At 38.3% G+C, this 18530-nt stretch overlaps 1 protein-coding gene across 12 annotated transcripts in view; it reads right to left on the bottom strand.

Annotated features, from left to right (window-relative positions):
* KLHL32 (kelch like family member 32) overlaps window positions 1–18530 on the bottom strand; it is a 139098-nt gene that overhangs the window by 99838 nt on the left and 20730 nt on the right. For 4 of the 12 annotated variants that reach the window (XM_069487978.1, XM_069487984.1, XM_069487986.1 and 1 more), the window contains exon 1: window positions 15289–15358. The exons of the other annotated variants lie outside the window; for them this stretch is intronic. In XM_069487978.1, the coding sequence (XP_069344079.1) occupies window positions 15289–15300 (12 nt within the window). In that variant the 5' untranslated portion in view covers window positions 15301–15358. Of the gene's footprint in view, window positions 1–15288; window positions 15359–18530 lie in introns of those variants that run through there. 12 annotated transcript variants of the gene reach the window in all.

Below are 18530 nucleotides of genomic sequence, written 5' to 3'. Positions count from 1 at the left end.
GCCCCCAACCAATTGTTCAAATGGCCAACTTATTGAAAATCAGTTCTCCCATGAATGATCAGTATGTCAAATGAAAAGACATACAAATGGCCAACAGCTATATGAAAAAGTGCTCAACATCACTAATCACCATGGAAAAACAGATCAAAACCACAATGAGGTATCACTTCACACCTGTGAGGATGGCTATTATTAAAAAGACAAGTGTTGGTGAGGCTGTAGAGAAAGGTGAATCTTCATTCACTGTTGGTGAGAATGTAAACTGGCACAGCCATTATGGAAGACAGTATAGAAGTTCCTCAAAAAATTAAAAATAAGCCAGGCATGGTAGACTGTACCTGTAATCCCAGCTACTCGGGAGGCTGAGGTGGGAGAATTGCTTAAGCCCAGGAGTTTGATACCAGCCTGAGCAACATTGTGAGATCCTACCTTAAGAAAAAATTAAAAATAGAACTACCTTATGACCCAGCAATGTCACGTATGGGTATATATATGCAAAGGAAATGAAATCAGTATCTCAAAGAGTTATCTGCACTCCCATGTTCATTGCAGCATTATGCACAATAGCCAAGCTATGGAAACAACCTAAATGTCCATTGATGGATGAATGGATTTAAAAAATGTGAGATACACACACACACAATTGAATATTATTCAGCCTTAAAAAGGAAAGAAATCCTGCCATTTGCAACAACACAGATGAACCTGAAGGACATTATGCTAAGTGAAATAAACCGGACATAGAAAGATAAATATTGAATGATGTCATTTCTATAGGCATATCTTGGAGATACTGTGGGTTTGGTTCCAGAACACCATAATAAAGTGAATATCACAATAAAGTGAGTCACAGAAATTTTTTGGTTTCCCACTGCATATAAAAGTTATGTTTACACTATACTATAGTCTCTTAGGTGTACAAAGTGAACAATACCTGACATATGGCAAACGCTTAGTCAAATTTATATTTTGTGATAACAATGAAATGGAATGAAGTTTCTTTTATGTATTCCCTGGTTAAAAGGATTGATATATTAGAAGTACCAGTTTCTGGCTTTTTTTCTAAATCAAATGTGGCTATAGATAAAAAATGCTAACAGGAAATTGACTTTAGAGTTAAATGGATTCTGTTTATGCATTTGTAGAAGATGGCCTGGAAACTCCAAAATAAAAAAGCACAAATCACAGTAAAAAAATATAAAAATAAAAATAATTTGTATAATTCTGAATTTGCTTCTAGATTTCTTAAAATTATTTTGAAAAGAACCTGAACAAAATTAAATTGTTTTCAATGTCTGCTTTTTATTATATTTATTAACTTAACTGCTATTTATTAACTTAAACCTGGTTAAGTTTTTAATATTTCCCACATCAAGTTCTTTTTTCAGATCTTCCAAGTTGCCGCTGTACTTGATGTGACACCCAGCTGCTCCCCACCTGCCCATACACAGAGAAGGACCAAGATGGTTCGAACTGCAGAAGAATGATCTGGGTTAATGAAACGGAAAAACTTCCTGAGAGCAAAGGTTAAAAAATCAGAACAGGCTGCCAATGGAGTTTTTAAAATCTGCTTTTCTAGGGTCTTTCAAAAGTAATCAGGGTAACCGTAGCATAGATCAGGGATCCTCAACCAGAGGCTTGTGAGCCAATGAACTCGTATCCGGGCTTAGTAGAGGTAGGGAGAAAACACAATTCCTTAAATAATGTACACCTATATTTGCACACATCTGTATAAGCAAAAGGGACACCAAATTGGTAATTGTTTTATACCAATATAATTAAATAAATTTATCTATAATTGTTCTATTATAGGGTATGATTGTAGAGGGAAAGAAGGGACTCAATTTTATCCATTTACATAAGTATTATTTGCATCATACAATGAACATGTGAACAACTGCCTTTTTAAAACTTTATTTTTAGTGTTCAGGACTGTGTAGGAAAACACATCTGATTTGAATCTTGGTTCTATAACCTGGTCATGTGGGCAATTTACCTTGACCCTTTGGCTAATCTGTTAACTTCTATGAGCCTCAGGCCCCTTATCTGTAAAATGGTGATAACACCAACTTCACAGGGTGGTCTTAAGGTTTAGATACAATCATGCTTAATGTCAAGCATGATACCTGGCACCTAGAAGATGCTCAGTAAGTAGAAACTGTTGTTATAGGCAGACTGCTCTACTTTCCCATGTCTCCTTTTGATTCCAATTGGAACGAGAGCTGAGAAACAGTCCCCTCCACCCAACCACATCCGAATCCATTCCTTTCAAATATTTTCTTAGTGACAATCCCATTCTAAATCCTTACCTCTGGCTGCAGGACTTCACTTTTGCTACATACTCCTACCTCCCTACTTAATGGAATGATCCCGTCATAAAAATCATCACCACTATCTCTATAAACACAGAACTTAACATTTTGACATCACATCATATTGTTTCAGAAATTTAACGTTACAAGTTTAATGCTTATCATAATTTTTAAAAACTAGAATTGGTTAATTTAAAGATTTAAAAAAGGAAAATATTAAATCAAGGTCAATGTTTTGGGGTAATAAATTTACAAGGCACTTCAATTAGGAAAAGCCTCATTGGATACCACCAGAGTGGTATCCAACCTGGGCATTTGGCACAGTGAAACACCAGCTGCCTAGGCTGTCTGAGCTTGTGAAACAATGTCTGGAGACCTGCTGGAGCCCACAAGGAAGGACAAAGGCTCCTTTGGTAGCAAAAGAGGTGATGAGACCAACGGTGCTATTTTTCAGCATCAAACTTCTTGAAAAGGTAAACTGTAGGCTCCAAGAAAGTGGGCACTGTCTCTTTCTTACTCACTGCGGTGCCCCTAGAGCCTAGCATTGCATGCATGCCATAAATGCAGGCAAATGAATAAACAAATCAACCTGCTCTTCAGAACCCATCTACAGATGATGTCTGCTGCTCTACAGCATTGTAAACAAAAAGAATTAGTTCTATATAAGAATATTCTGCATGTAAGGCGTTTTAGATACCAAAATATAAAATCATAATTAGAGTTAAACAGTATCTACTGTAAGCTAAACACTTGAGAAACACAAGTTCAAAGCTAGACATTTAGAAAAAAAGAACATATGGCAATGTCCTCTATCAAGCCACAACATTCTGCCAAAGCATGGGCTAAGGCTCTGCTTACAAATATGAAAGCACTGCACAGACTTGTGCTTGGTTCACAGGGATTTTTCTTTGGGAGAGCCTGGGCCAGGGTGAGATTTACAGCCATCCCAGCTTACTCTTGGCTGACAATGTGCTGCTACCACCACAGATATATCTAATTGAAAACCCAGTTTGTGAGAATACAACTCACGTTAAGTGCCTACCACAGCGGGAGGTGTGGATTTATGGTGTGTTATTACCTCTTTATTTCACACAGAAATGACACAAATTGAATCCTAAAATCACAGCACATGAATTCAGTTTCCTTGGGTCATATAACCACATTTTAGGTTGGTACATTATCCCACAATACTGACAAAAACTCGACTATATCTTCAAACATAAGTAAAATGACAGATAGACTTTGGTAAGCACTCTAAGTTAGTGAAATATGATCTTTTATCCTGGTAAATTATGTGCAGGTTTGTAATTACACGGGACATAGGCAAAATGTACTATGAATTCCCATTTCATCAAGAATCCAAATAATCTTACCGGTAAAATAACTGAATTGTTGCGAGGCACATTCAACCCTTACCTTTTATGAAAGTTAAAGAGAGTTCAATGAAAGTACACAGACGTGTTTAAGGAAGTCACTGAAGAGAGCAACTTGCAATGACTGCAGCATGTCCATTATATCTTACATGCTGTATATACCCAGTATTATATAATCAGTGATGTTTAGAATGGCCATGAGCCATTACAGAAATCTGAACTAACTTCTGAATCAACAAAGATTATATTTTGCTCAATTTAGTGTGAATGGTGATTATCCTTTATTGCATTTTGGTTATACCTCACATACAGAATGGCTAGTAAACCTCAGTTAATGAGAATGCTCAATTAACCACAATAGCCCATTCCCTTCCATTAGGGAAAGAAGGGTCCTGACCACAGTTGAACTGGACTAGTTACACCATTTGTCTTGCAAATGCAAAAGTAACCCAATCCATTTAGGGAGCTTAATGGTCTGAAAGAATAGGGATGTTTGGTTGGTGGGGGTTTTTACCCTTTATATTTATACCTCTGTTAATTTTTCCTCAAACAGTATAGTATTAGTACTCTCAGAGAATAAAATAACACAAGACAAACTAAAACAGCAAAATTACATTACCATAAATATAATTAGGCAGCAAAAATTAGTATCTCTAAAACACCCATTTCCCTTCACCTTTATCACATAAAGATCCACCTTATATGCTAAAAACTGTGCTACATATTTTTTTTTCCAACATCTTCAAATATGTAGCTTGTTTATTCAAAGGACCTAGCTGCATTTCACAGCTTTGCTCTTGGCACAGTTGCTTCCTAAATTAACTACATAGTGATAATGAGCCCTTCAAAACAAGCATCATTACAAACCCATGATTACAAGCATCAAGGATTTATCCCATGTCTCTTTAGACTTCTCCTCCTGGATGTGGCTATGTTTCAATGATCTGGGTCTTCCGGGAGAGAAAAGAATGGAATGGAAAAGGGACACAAATCACGTTGTTTTTTTCTTAGCTAAAGTTATGGTAAATGGAAGTCCAGAAACTGCTGCCCAACACGAAGTCAGATAACCCACAAAAAATATTCATCCTTGCCAGCTGTTATTTCTTCTGGAAAATGACATCCATGCATTTGAACTTCAGCCTTGGGTTAACCTCTCCGATGCCTTGGCTTTCCCTTATTCCTCTGGTGCTTCTGTTACCTTTTTGTTGTATCACCTGAAGATGGGATTGCAATACTTTACTATCCACCATATAAAGAAGTCCTTTCTTTTATCTGTCACAAATTTGCCTCTTTTGGATGTTTAGGGATGGTGCTTGTACTCTTCCTTATTGGCTTCCTTATCAAATGCATTTGATAAGCCATTACTGAATGAAAGAATCCTTCCCGTGTAAAGAGATCATTTAGTCTGTCCTTATATGGCAGCCAACACCATAACTCTGCTTTTCAAACACTGGTAAGGGCACCCTGACTGAGACATAACCTGGATTTCCTGCATTTTGACAGCTGTCCTAAGAAAGAATTTGGGGTTTGCATGAAGGAGTGACTGAGCAGATGTGATATACAGTCTGAGTGAATCAGGGAATGTAGGTATGAGAAAAGAAACTTTTTTTTAGAGAACAGTGACATCAGAAAAGCCTGAAAGCCTGAAGAAGAAAAGACATGGAGCAACTGAGGAGGCAGAGAGGGGAACTCTTTACTGAGGAAATTATAATAGGAATTCAGGGTGAATTCTGTAAGACACAGAAGGGGCCAAATCGTGGTTTATCAAAGCTGTACTGGGTGTGTGTAAAAATCATGACTAAACTCTAGATTCTCTCCTGTAAATGGAATTTTGGAATTTAAAACTGGAAATTACTTTGGAAATCACTGGGCCCTCAGTAGTCAAGGTGTGGTCCCCGGACCAGCAGCCAAGGAACTTGTTAGAAATGCAGAATCTCAAAGCCCATCCCATACTTATTAGGTGGCAAAGCTGAGTTTTAACAAGAGCCCCAGGTGAGCCACATGCATATGAGTGTTCGAGAAGCGTGACTGTCGTGGTCAATCCTCCCCTTTGCAGAACTCTTTGCATGACTGGTGTCCCTTGCTGGAGAAGTATTAGTAAAACCTTCAGGATATTAAGTCATAATTATCCTCCTCCTGATAACTTTCTCCCCTTGGTCCTAGAAGATGATCAATAAGTTCACTCTATTTACTGCTTAAAGTCTTTCAGATATCTTGTAACAGCTCTTAAGTCTCCTATTGGAAAGAGCATCTAATCCGAATGCTCTGAGTCATAAAAGGTTCGTGCTTGAAGCCAACTTTAGAAATTTTGTAGTCTGGACAGAGGCCTGAGTCCAAATCCCAGCAAGGAAAGACTGAGCCTCAGATTTGGAGGGGTGGGAGTGATTACTGTATAGGAAATAAAAGTTATAAAAAGAAAGACCACTCGTTTCAAGGACATGGTCTTTGAAAGAATAATCATCCTATGTTCTTAGATGGTGGCAGAAGTAAGAGCCTTCAAACTACCTCCCTTTTCCCCAATTGCTTTGGTTGATTTTCTGTGGTCCATTTCTTTCTTATCATATTTTCCTTCAGAGGAATTCATGTGGCCACCTCAGAGCTGCTTTTGATACAAATCACTCAGAATATTCCTATGAAATTTCAAAGTAGAAGCTTTTAGTGAGTTTCAACCTGCTATAGTGACGAGGAAGTTTCCTGCCTGCCCAATCTGGTATTGGTAATGGCTTCCTGGCGCCCTGTTGAGGGCTGTTAGGCCCCATCCAGCCCACGTGAGGACAGTCAGGGTCTAGTCACACTGTCATGGGTATAACCAGGGACTAGGAGCAGACAGGCACTAAAACACACTGTTTCTGTCCTAGAGGTCATGATGTGATTCAAAATCTGTCATCCTCTTTCTATAGAGAAACTTTTTGGAAGAATGTTGAAGATAATAGTGTGGAATTTCCTCAATTATCTCCTGTCCTAGTCTCTTAAAACCAAATGTAAGTTAGTGATCACTCTTAAAATTTTAACCCAACATTTCAACAGTCTCTCTTTTATTTTTAATGTCCTCTCTTAGTAACTTTAACTTTTTCTCCAACACTCTAATGTAAAATAAGGTATATAAGACTGTAAATATAGATGACCAGTCCAGCTGTGGAATCTCTCTTCAATCTTTCACTTTATTCGTCACTTTGGTTTGGCGGCTGCGAGTCAGGCAAAACACGCCGGAGCCAGTCTCCATTTTCAGGCGCATCCACAGATGAGGAAGGCAAGAGCTTGGCTACCAGAATGTTTCCTTTCACTCCATTAGTTGCTAAGCAACCATTTCTCTGGACTTGCCTCATCTAAGGCAGAACAGGCCAGCTTAACAAATACGAAGTGTTCAAATTTGCAAATGCACTTTTTCTGCAAACACATTTGCTGCTTTGCCCATGCAGGCTGAGGCAAAGTCTCTACATCTTATAAAATGAGGGGACAAAGAGTTCAAGAATAACCCACAAGCGTTCAAATACCTTTAAAAAAGTTAACTAGATGATGGAATTCTTTTATGCCTATGAAAATTTATATAAATAATAATTTGTTTCTCAAAATTTATATAAAATATTTTATATATATCACCCATCTTGATTTTCATTCTTATTTCGGTGAAATGAGCTCTGTTCAGTAATTTGGAAAAATAAACAGCTTTTTCTTCTAGGGCCTCCCTATAGCTGTATTTTGGTCATAACAACAATGACAATAGCAACTCACGTTTACCCAGCCTTTATCATGTGCCAGGCCTTGCTACTTGAATTAAAGTTTTACCTTCACAACTCTGTGAAGCAAAGCATTACTATTACCGCATTTTAAACAGGAGGAAGCTGAGAACCAGTGAAGTTAAGCAACTGGTCCAAGGTGATAAAGCTGGTAGGCGGGAGAGCCAGGACTTGAACCCACCCACTTCACCACTATTCTTCAGAGCCCACCCTCGTGCCTCCCTCTCAAGTTCCTCAGACTGTTGCATGAACTGGGAAACCAGTAGGCCCTTCAATTAAAAAAAATACAGACATCAGACTATTTAGACTTACTGACATCCTCTCCTGTGCTTCTTCCAACCACAGTTAACTTCAGAAGGATGAATATTCATTGCCTACCTAGGAATTGCATTACTTCCTATTACTGGAACCTCACATGAGGCAGACTAATTTCCATAGCACCAGAAAGCACCTAATATATATATTGCTATTACAAAGTGATACGAATGATTTGATATGAAAATCTCTCATCACTTTAGAGCCACATCTCTCCAAATGAGAATACTGGTAATTCAATCTTTCAGGAATTCAGACATGCAAGCCCAGAATCCAATCAACATCAGATGGGCTAATTAAAAGCTATTGATTCAACAAGCAGCTGGATCAGCCCAGTGTGGACAATTCATTCTCAATCAGTTTTTTACAAAGATGGTAAACAGAATCGTGCATATCTATAGATACCAATAATTCTTTACACTAATTCATTAGGTTCACACGATCAGCTGTCATGTTCCTCTTTTACAAAACATCTGCCTTCTCTCAATACTCAATTTTAAATGTTTAAAATTTTCATCAGCCTTATTATCCTTTAAGCATGTGTTCTTCTTTCAGCTGAAAGCGAGGATGACTGTATACCTGAGATCAAATAAGCATGAGTGAAATTTTTATTTTAAATAAAACAGTATAGAAGTTATAATTTTAAAAGCATAAAAAAGATATGGCAAAAAAATGAAATAATCTTTCAACACACAAAGCAAATACACATAAAGGGCTTAGCACAATGACTGGCACAGTGTAAATGATAAAAAAAAGTTATTACTTTATAAATATCTTTCTATCTTCTGAATACTTATATTCAGCAGAAGTGAATCAGTTTAAATAAAGGAATAAAATGCAGACCAAAGTTCACCGTTCTCCATTCACTATAATGAACACACTGAATTATATGCATAACAATGAAAATTATACTCATCTGACTCTGAAATAGTAATGATTTCCCTGGCATTCATTCAAATAATTTAGAAAAGGAATATGATGATGGATCACAGCTTTCTACTTAAAAAGGAAATAACATTTGACCACTATCACTATTAAGTGGTACTTTTCCTTGATTTGACGTAAGGAATTTTATTTTTAATTAACGTGCTCAGTTTCAAAAGGAAATTATGAAGCCATTTTAACTTTAAAAAACAAAAACCCACACAACTTCTTGGTGCTCACAAGGTTCTGTCCCACAGTACACCCAAAGTCAGCCTCTCCCAGCTATCCCACCACGTGCAGCTTCTATAACAGCAGATGTGTAGCCGTTCATTGTCAGCCAGGCAATTAGTGCTTATCGAATGTCCACCGGGTGTGAGGCTCTATAACAGGCTGCCTATAAAATCTCAGACTGACTGCTTAATTTGGCTTTGCTGAATGTCAAGGCCATTATTAATGGTGCTATTTTTTTCTTGCTAAATTTAAAAGCTATTTCTTGAGACCTCTTCTTGGTAGATACTAACTAAATGATTACTCATCAGATACAAGTTGCATAATGCCAACTTCTACTCAGAGAAGAGTCTAACATGCCTTACGTAAGAAACTGAGGACATTTTCAACTCTCGATGATTTTTTGTCAATTTCTACAGCTCCTTGAAACTATATTTTTCATAGATTTTTTTAAGTCACAATTGCCTCAAGAAAAGATAAGAAAAGTTTATTGCAGTATTTTAGGTTCCTCTTCAAGACCAGAGTCTGGTATTTCTAGAGACTTACAAGTTGAAGGGAGGAGATCACAAGCTACCACATTAGGTCCCCTACTGATCAGCCAAGGACTCTAAAACTTAGAAGTAGCCAGGTGGCCAGTTTTCCCTGGCCCCTAAATCCCTAGTGGCTTCAGGTGATGCTGCCCACATAAGACTAGGCCCACTGGATCTGAGAAAACAACAAAATGCCTGCAGGATCACAAGTCTTCAGGACTCGGCACTCAAATCCCCTTTCCAACAGTGCATATCCACTAAGAATCCGAGAAGTTCTATGCTGAGGAATGGGTACAATCACAGCTCTCCCGGATTTCAAATCAGACGCAGCATCAGCAATGCCATATTCTCATGTGTAGAAAGAAAACAGAGACAGTGCCAATGTCTGTGAGCCATCCTTCTGTTTCCCACCCCCACAGCAGCTATTATAAAAAAAAAATGTATGGATAAGAATAAAAAAAATTATTTAATTTTAAAGAAAATCACTTTTACTTGTAAAAGGTGAAAGACACAGGTTTCACTGATCAGTTAGTTGTACATTTACAATTGTATCTATGGATCCAGGGATCTTGTTGCTGCTGGATAAATATGATCCAAAATTCCACAGAGGAAAATCTCTTTGGCTGGCCAGGCCCAGGCCTTCAAACTTCTTTTTTTTTTTTTTTTTTTCTTTAAAAAAAAAAAAAAGCTAAATGGTGCCTTTTTTGTCTTTACTATTTTTTAGTTTCATAAGTAATACATGAATATAGTCTTCTTTAAAAATTAGGTTATCACAGACAAAATTAAAGTCCTACTTTTTGAAAAAGTAAGGCAGTATTTGAGCAAAGACCTGGAGAGACCAAGTGAGGAAGTCATGTAGCTATCTACGAGAAGAGCAATCCAGGCAGAGGAAACAGCTGTGCAGAGGTCCTCAGACAGGCCAGCAAGAAAGGCAGTGTGACTGGAATAAAGGAAGGGCAGGAGCCGGAGGAGGGACACCTGATGATGTAGAATCATGTAGGCCAAAAGACACTAGCTTTAACTCTGAGAGTAAAAATCATCACAGGGTTTTGAGCAGAAGTGACAATCCAACCACCGTTTTCAACAGGATCACTGGGGCTGCAGTATTGAAACAGACTCCCAGGGATCAAGGATTGAAGTAGGAAAACAAAGTAGGAAGATACTGTAAAACTCCAGGCAAAACATGATGGTGGCTTGCACAAGGGAAGTAGCAATAGAAGTGGTTGGAGTTTGGAGCCATGGGATCTGTCAGCAATTTGGATGCAAGAGAAAGGACTCAAGAACACAGATATTTGGGACCTGCATTAACTACAGTTAACTACATTCACTGAAATGGAGAAAACTGTGCAACAAGCAGTTTTGTGAGAGAAAATTGAGAATTTGACTTTGGACATTAGATTTGTGATGCTCTGAAACACACAAGTAGAGATGATGAGCAGGCTGTTGGATAAACATGTTCTGGATATTAGGGGAGGGTTCAATCTGAAAATATAAATTTGTGAGTCATCACCTCTGATGGTTAGTCTTTTGTGTCAACTTGACTGGGCCACACGGTACCCAGATATTTGGTCAAACATTCTGAGTGTGTCTGTGACAGTCTTTCTGGATGAGATTAATATTTTAATCAGTAAAGTGAGTAAAGCAGATTGTCCTTCCTAATATGAATGGGCCTCAACCAGTCAGTTAAAGGCCTGAATGGAACAAAAAGTCTGAATAACAGGGATTCCCTCCACCTGCCTGGCTCCATTCTGAGACATTGGTTTTTCCCACCTTTACACTTGAACTGAAACATTAGCTCTTCCTGGGTCTCAAGCCTGCCAGTTTTCCAACAGAAACTACACCATCAGCAATCCTGGATCTCAGGCCTTCAGACTGAGATTAAAACTACACCATTGGCTCTCCAGGGTGTCCAGCTCGCCAACTGCGACCTTGGGACTTGTCAACTTCCACGACTGTGTGAGCCAATGCCTTACGATCAATCTCGTTCTCTCCATATATACATCCTCTTGGTTCTGTTTCTCTGGAGAATTCTAATGTATCATATAAGAATATATATATACACACACACATATGACCATGAGATCATGTGAGATCACCATGGAAGCTGGTATAGACAGAGAAGTACACAGACTGAGCCTGGCCCACTCCAATTTTAAGAAGTTGGGAGATGAGGCAACACTAGCAAAGAAGGTTGAGAAGGACCAGCCAGTGAGCGGGAGGAAACTTGGAGAGTGTAGAGTCCCAAAAGCCAAGTGAAGAAAGTGTTTCAAGGAATAGGAAGTAATGGAGAGATGCTGATGAGTTGAGAAAAATGAGGCCTGGAAATTATTGAATTTGGCTCTATTTTATTTACAATTTTTGTATCTATATTAAGTGAGATATGGTTCTCAGTTCTTTTGCTACTCTTGTTGTGTTTTGGTAATAGAATTATGCTAGTCTTACAAAACAAGGTATGTGACTTTCCATCTTCTTCTGGACTTTAGAACAGGTTTATATAATATGGAAAACAGCCATTAAATAAAGAGTTGATAGTACTAGCAAGTGAAAAATCTGGGCCTACTGCCTTTCTGAGGAAGTGTGTGGCTACTTTTTCTACTACCCATATTTCTTATATTTTCTCTATTCTTGGTCCCATTTTGGTAATCTACATTTTCCTGGAAACATTTTATTTTTAATCTACATGATCTGTCAGTTTCAGAAAGAAAAGTGTTAAAAATATCCCACTCTGAGGATTTGTTGATTTCTCCTATTACCCTATTTTTTTCCTAATATATGTTTAAGCTTTGTTAAGTGGATATAGGTTCATAACTGTTATCTTCTTGATGGATTATTTTGCTAAAAGGCAAAAGATTTATACAATCTGAAGAGAAACCAGAGTATGGATTGTAACTTTGGTCAGCATAGAATTTTACTTTTTGCTCCTTCTAATACACCAAGTATGTGAAATCCTTCTGACTCTCATTAGATATTTTGCTTTGAGATAAAAGAACCCAATTACTTCTTATATGAGAGCCCTTACATATAGTTTAATTGCTCTTTAAATCTGAGACCTATGACTGAGTCTCATTTCCCAATATTTTCAGGTGGCACCTATGAGGCCAGGTTTATAGAAATGAGAGTGAGCAAAGCTACATCTGAAAACTTACAAAAACATCAAGAGAAGTTCATTCACTACTGCTAGCTATTGTTAAGACGCTTATATTAGTTTCCTTGCTGCTGCGATAGTACCACAAACTTAGTAGTTTAAAACAGCACAAATTTATTATCTTACAGTTCTGAGGTCAAAAGTCCAAAACAGATTTCATTGGGCTGAAATCAAGGTGTCAGCAGGGCTGTTGTGTTCTGGCTGGAGGTTTTAGGGAGAATCTGTCCCCTGGCCTTTTCCAGCTTCATTTGCTTCATGGTCCCTAAAGCCGGCCATCTGATCACGCCAACCTCTACTTCAGTCCTCATGTCTCCTTCTCTCACTCTTTGATTCCCTCTTCCACTTTTTAAGGACCCCTGTGATTACACTGGATCCAGCCATATAATCCAGGATAGTATCTCCAACTTAAGGTCCATAATGTAATCACAGGCTCCAGAGATTAGGACATGGACATCTTTGGGGGCGGGGGGCGGGGGGGCCTATTATTTTGTCTACCATAATGCTCAATAGCTAATGGCAACCTTAAAGAGAAAGCTCTCTTTAGTTCCACACAGTTGTTATAACGGAAAATTTAGGGGGCTTGGAGACACAAGGACCTAGGCTGGGGTTTAGACTCCAATATTCAGCAGTTGTATGATTTAAAAAAAAAATTACTGATCGGGCACGGTGGCTCACGCCTGTAATCCTAGCACTCTGAGAGGCCGAGGCGGGTGGATCGTTTGAGCTCAGGAGTTCGAGACCACCCTGAGCAAGAGCGAGACCCCGTCTCTACTAAAAATAGAAACAAATTATATGGACAACTAAAAATATACACAGAAAAAAATTAGCCAGGCATGGTGGTGCATGCCTGTAGTCCCAGCTACTCGGGAGGCTGAGGCAGTAGGATCGCTTGAGCCCAGGAGTTTGAGGTTGCTGTGAGCTAGGTTGACGCCAGGGCACTCTAGCCCGGGCAACAGAGTGAGACTCTGTCTCAAAAAAAAAAAAGCGGGGGGGGGGGGGGGGGGTAAAAAAAAATTACTCAATGTTTAGCAAGCTCAATTTCATCATCTATAAAGTTGTTATAACATCTACCTCTAAGGATTATTGGGAGATTAAACAAAGTAACAAATGTGAATACACCTAGCACTAAGGCTAGCAAACAAAGATGTTTAATAAACGACAATTTCCCTTCCCTTCCCTTCCTTCTACATTTAGGCTTTGCAGCTTGAATAACAATCATTATTTCCTTAGTAAGAAATGCATGCATTTTCTGTTCTATCCTTGTACCATCAATGTCCTTTTTCACTAAGAAATTTCAAATAATTTTATTTTAATATTTACATAACTAGGAGATTAGTTTGCGATGACTCTGGTGCTTAATTTTAATTCAAGACAAAAGATCACTCTGAATATATATCTATTTGGCTCATTTCAGTGAGTTGGGGTTTTAGATGAGTTTATAGAGTTTTTAAAGATTGTGGCAAGGAAATTCAATATTTTCATCATTTAAGACTTTTACTTGCCCTTTTAAAGTGACTTTTTTCATTCATTATGTAAAAAGCCCCAAATTTCTTTTCACTATAGCTTTGAGATTTGCTCCAACCACACATATACTATGCAAAGAGTAATTAATAATTCTTATCACTATTAGAAAGCTTATCTCGTTCCAACCATTAAGACATAATTCACTAGGTTTCTCTAGGTGATTTATCAAACAGCTTCTTGAAACTGACTTTGGCCTAGAATATATGGTTCCTATTATTTTTAGCAACCATCTCTTGTAGCATTCAAAGAAGAACATGTCTCCTATCCTATTTTTTTATATGACCTCAAGTGCTGACCTAATGGAATTTAATGTGGACCTGGCCAGACAAGAGATAAATTACCTAGCAGTGAAATAAATCATGGCATGTATGATAATACACAGTGTCCTAATACTGCCCCTCCTCCCACTCCCACCCATGATACAATAATGCTCTGCTAGAAATAAAATCTTCCCCTGAGCACGCTGCTGTGTATACCAAGTGTAAGTGTTAAGGTTTAGAAAATACCTCCACACATCTACCAATATTTGCTGTGCCTTGCTGGAGATTGTCCAGTAAAGAATAGTAAGCTTGGTACATCCCAAATTTCTAATTTGTTATCCAAAAGGCTCAGTGAAACTAGTAACTGCTTTGCTGCTTAGGGAAAAAAAAAAAAACCTAGTAAGATATATAGGGGAATGTGGCCTTTATTCTTCTAGGTCTTTTCCTTAGATCTAAAAATAACTGCTACTTCCTTCCCTAAGTAGCAAGATTTGAGGTCATTTGGGTATTTGTTTCTCAATATTAGAACCAAAATATAAAACACAGCAGGATATTAGCAAGTATTTTTTTCTTCAGGAAAACAATTTTGTAGTACTTTCTTCACTCATACACATATAGAATTGAGAAAAGATGAGGCATAAATTCTTCTGTGTCTAAGATAACATGATGACAGATAATCAGAAATAAGGGAAACAATGCACTTTATGGAACTCTTAATTTACAAAATATTCTGTAATGATTTGGGTGATGTTCATAAATGTTTCAAAAATATTTGCTGCATCTATTACGTGCAAAGCCCAAGGCTGACTATTCAGTAAGGATGAGGGGTGAAGGGAGAGACAGACATACGTACAAGGCCTGACTCTTCTCATTCCACCACCCCTGCTCCACCAGCCCTGCCAGAGCCAAGCACCATTGCTGCTGTAACTGCTGCCCCTACCTCTCTACCCATTCTGCTGTTGCTACCATTGCTTCTACCAGCTTCCAATGATTGATAATCTGCAATGAACCAGGAACATGGCATAGGGCATCCTTAAATATTTTCCTGTACACTCACTTTTCTGATTTAAACCACTGCCTGATCCTTTCTTTTCCTCCAAGTCTAGGGCAAAAGCCAGTAGCTTATTTGGGCAATTTCATTTTGCCTTCCTTTGTATGAGGCTGAATAGAAGTCCTCAGTCCTGCAGCCTGCAAGCTAGGGACACAGCAACCTCTGTTTGTGTGAGGCCTTCTCCCTAACAATGCCCTTCACTTCCAAGAACTAGTATCAAAGCTCTTTCAAGGGGAATGCAAATTACCTCCAAACTATAATCTCCACATATATTTTTAAGACCCTAGAATTAAGGTCAAGAAGTCCCTCACACACTTTTTAAATTACTCTTAAATATGAAACAGTCTAAGGCTTTGGTGGGTGTGAGCATGAAATATAAGTAGCCTTCCCTTCTACTGTCCAGCAAGATCCCATTACACTTCCACCAAATAGGGAATCCAAAGTGGTAAACAAGTTAGTTCAAAACAGTAAACGCATATGACGACAACAAAGCACATACCAATTCTCCCTTTCATAACATATAAAGTAAGGGAACATCTCACTTGCATTTTTTAAATCCCATATACAACTTTCTAAACATTTAAAATTATGTTTATAACAACGCTGAATTGTAAATGAAAGCAGAAGCAATGGCATGGCCAGTAAATCCTAAAGAAGCAATAGTGAAGAGAGTTTGGGGCAGCTGGAGAGCTGGGAATGTACTCAAAAGATCAAACATTGACATCTGAAAAGTAGAACCTTGGAAAAAATTATTTCAAAATACAGAAATCTTGAAATATAAAATATAGACAAATTGGTGAAAACTATCTTGCTGGACAGCCTTAAAAAATGTCATTTCCTAACAGAATTTTGGTTTAAAAACCCAAACTCTGCTCTCCTGCACTTGAAAAATAAATATAGCATTTTTAGACTCAAGCATTACAAAAGCAATCCATGTAACCAAAAAATTTATACCCCCTTAATATTTTGGAATTAAAAAAAAACCCAAAACAAAGAGCTCAACATTAGGAATTAAAAAGAAAGAAAAAAGAAAAATAAATACCATCACCAATACTATTAATAGTAAGTCATCAATTTAGCACGTAGCATGTCTTAGACACTTGGTTTGCACCAGACGTTCATTATCTCATTTAATTTTCACATCAGGTCCACGTAGTGACAATTTACCTCCCTTTACAATTGGAAAAGCAAATAAAACTTAGAGATATTAAGCCACTTGCCCAAGGACATAAAATATGGCCAGAAAATATTTGAACAGAGATGTTATAAACCAGATTGGTCTCAGTCTAAAACTGTACTGCCTCCCTAATTAAGTCTCTTTTAAAAATGTGGTCTCTTTATAGCGTTCAAAATATATTCTTGTTTGCTCTTAAGCTATATTATTTATATTTTTTAAATTAAGCTTTTTCCCTGAAATATTTTAAAGTAAAATTATTAAAGGCAACCAGGAGGTACCACAGAAGCATGTCACGGAATCAAGAGCACAGCACCTCCAAAGAGGTCAGGCAGTTCCTCTAAACCTGGGTGCTTTCAGGGTTAACTGACCAAGATACAGCTCATGGCAGGACTCCTCACTTTCCTCCTCACTTTCCCAGTGGGGTAGGGGGCACAGAACTACATGAGTCATGGTGGGAAACAACATGACAAAACACAGGCTTTGGAAGTACCAGCCTTGGGTCTGCATCATCCCTCCATAACTTAATAACCACCAGACTTTAGGACGCTTCTCAACCTCTTTCAGTCTTAAATTTCTTATACCGGTAAGGGGGAATAGCTCTCACATCTGGTTAATGTCAGAACAAAATGAGAGTGAATAAGTAACTCACCGGTACAACAGTTGCTGCAAAATAGGATAAACTATACTATCTCTACTCTCTTCTGCTTGCCCTCTGCCTCCAGGATTACCCTAACTCCTCCCCTGCCTGGAAAGCCCTCCCAGAACTTTTCTGGGTGGGTAAGGGCCTCCTCTTTCAAGAAACCTCCCAGGTAACTCCAAACCAATGTGGGTTTGTTTTTTTTTGTTTTTGTTTTTGTTTTTTGTCCTTCAAAATCATTCATTTATTCACTAATTCATTCAGGAAAAACATTAATTTTGATATATATTCAAGGCACTTTGCTAGATCCTATAGGAGAGTGAAAAAAATTCTCTTTTTCCCCTCAGGTAACTGGCCCCTAAATATATAAAACTATGTAAGTTAGTTACTACCATGAGCCTGGTTTCTTAACCTATACATTGAGGATAAAAACATCTACCTAAAGGGCTCTTTTAAGAATCAAATGGGAGTTTGTTGGTAGATATTATTATTATTGTTGCTATTCTGGCACTCTCATTTTGCTGTTGAAGTGTGCATGCTTTGGCCCGTCAGACTAGAAGGGGCTTCCAGATAGTGTTTTCAGACAAGTTCTTGGACTGGCACAATGTCTTACACACAGAAATGTTGACTGTTCACTGGATGCTACACTCCCACAGAGACCAAAGAAAGACCTTTGTACAATTCCAGAACCAAGCATAACACCCCACTCCGCACCAATAGTACTACCAGTGATAAGACTAATAAGCAAAGTGGGGGGAAGTCAATATGGAAACCAGAAACACAGCTCTGCATACTACCCTACCTGGACCGCAGACTGCTGTTAACCAGCACCCTCTCTGCATTAAAGTCAACACGTACATGCCTCGAACACTCACTGTGCATATAGAAGGGGCTGTGATGGAGAACAACAAGTGAGCAAGATCCTGTCCAGAAAACTAAAATCTTCTCCCTCAGGTAACTCTCCACCTTGTGGGAGAAACTGTAGGTACACAAGTGGCTAGATGTGCAGAGCCCATAGTTTGTCATTAACACACCCCAGTGAGTGCAAAACTAGTCTTCCCAATGCAGTAAATGATAACTTCATCCCTCCAGTGCCTTAGGCAAATGCCTTAGAGTCAGTCTCGACACCTCTTTCCCTCACATCCCACCACCAGTTCACCAACAAATTCCATGGGCCCCTCATCCAAAATGCACCCAATAGTTCTCACCATTCCCAGCCCCTGACAGATGATCTTTTCAAAACATAACTCAGAATATGTCACATTTCTATCAAAATCATCCAAGGTGTTCCCATCTCACTAAAAGTAAAAAACAAAA

This window comes from Eulemur rufifrons, chromosome 15, assembly GCF_041146395.1.
Source record: "Eulemur rufifrons isolate Redbay chromosome 15, OSU_ERuf_1, whole genome shotgun sequence".
Lineage (NCBI taxonomy): Eukaryota > Metazoa > Chordata > Mammalia > Primates > Lemuridae > Eulemur > Eulemur rufifrons.
This window is presented reverse-complemented; position numbering and strand designations above follow the sequence as displayed.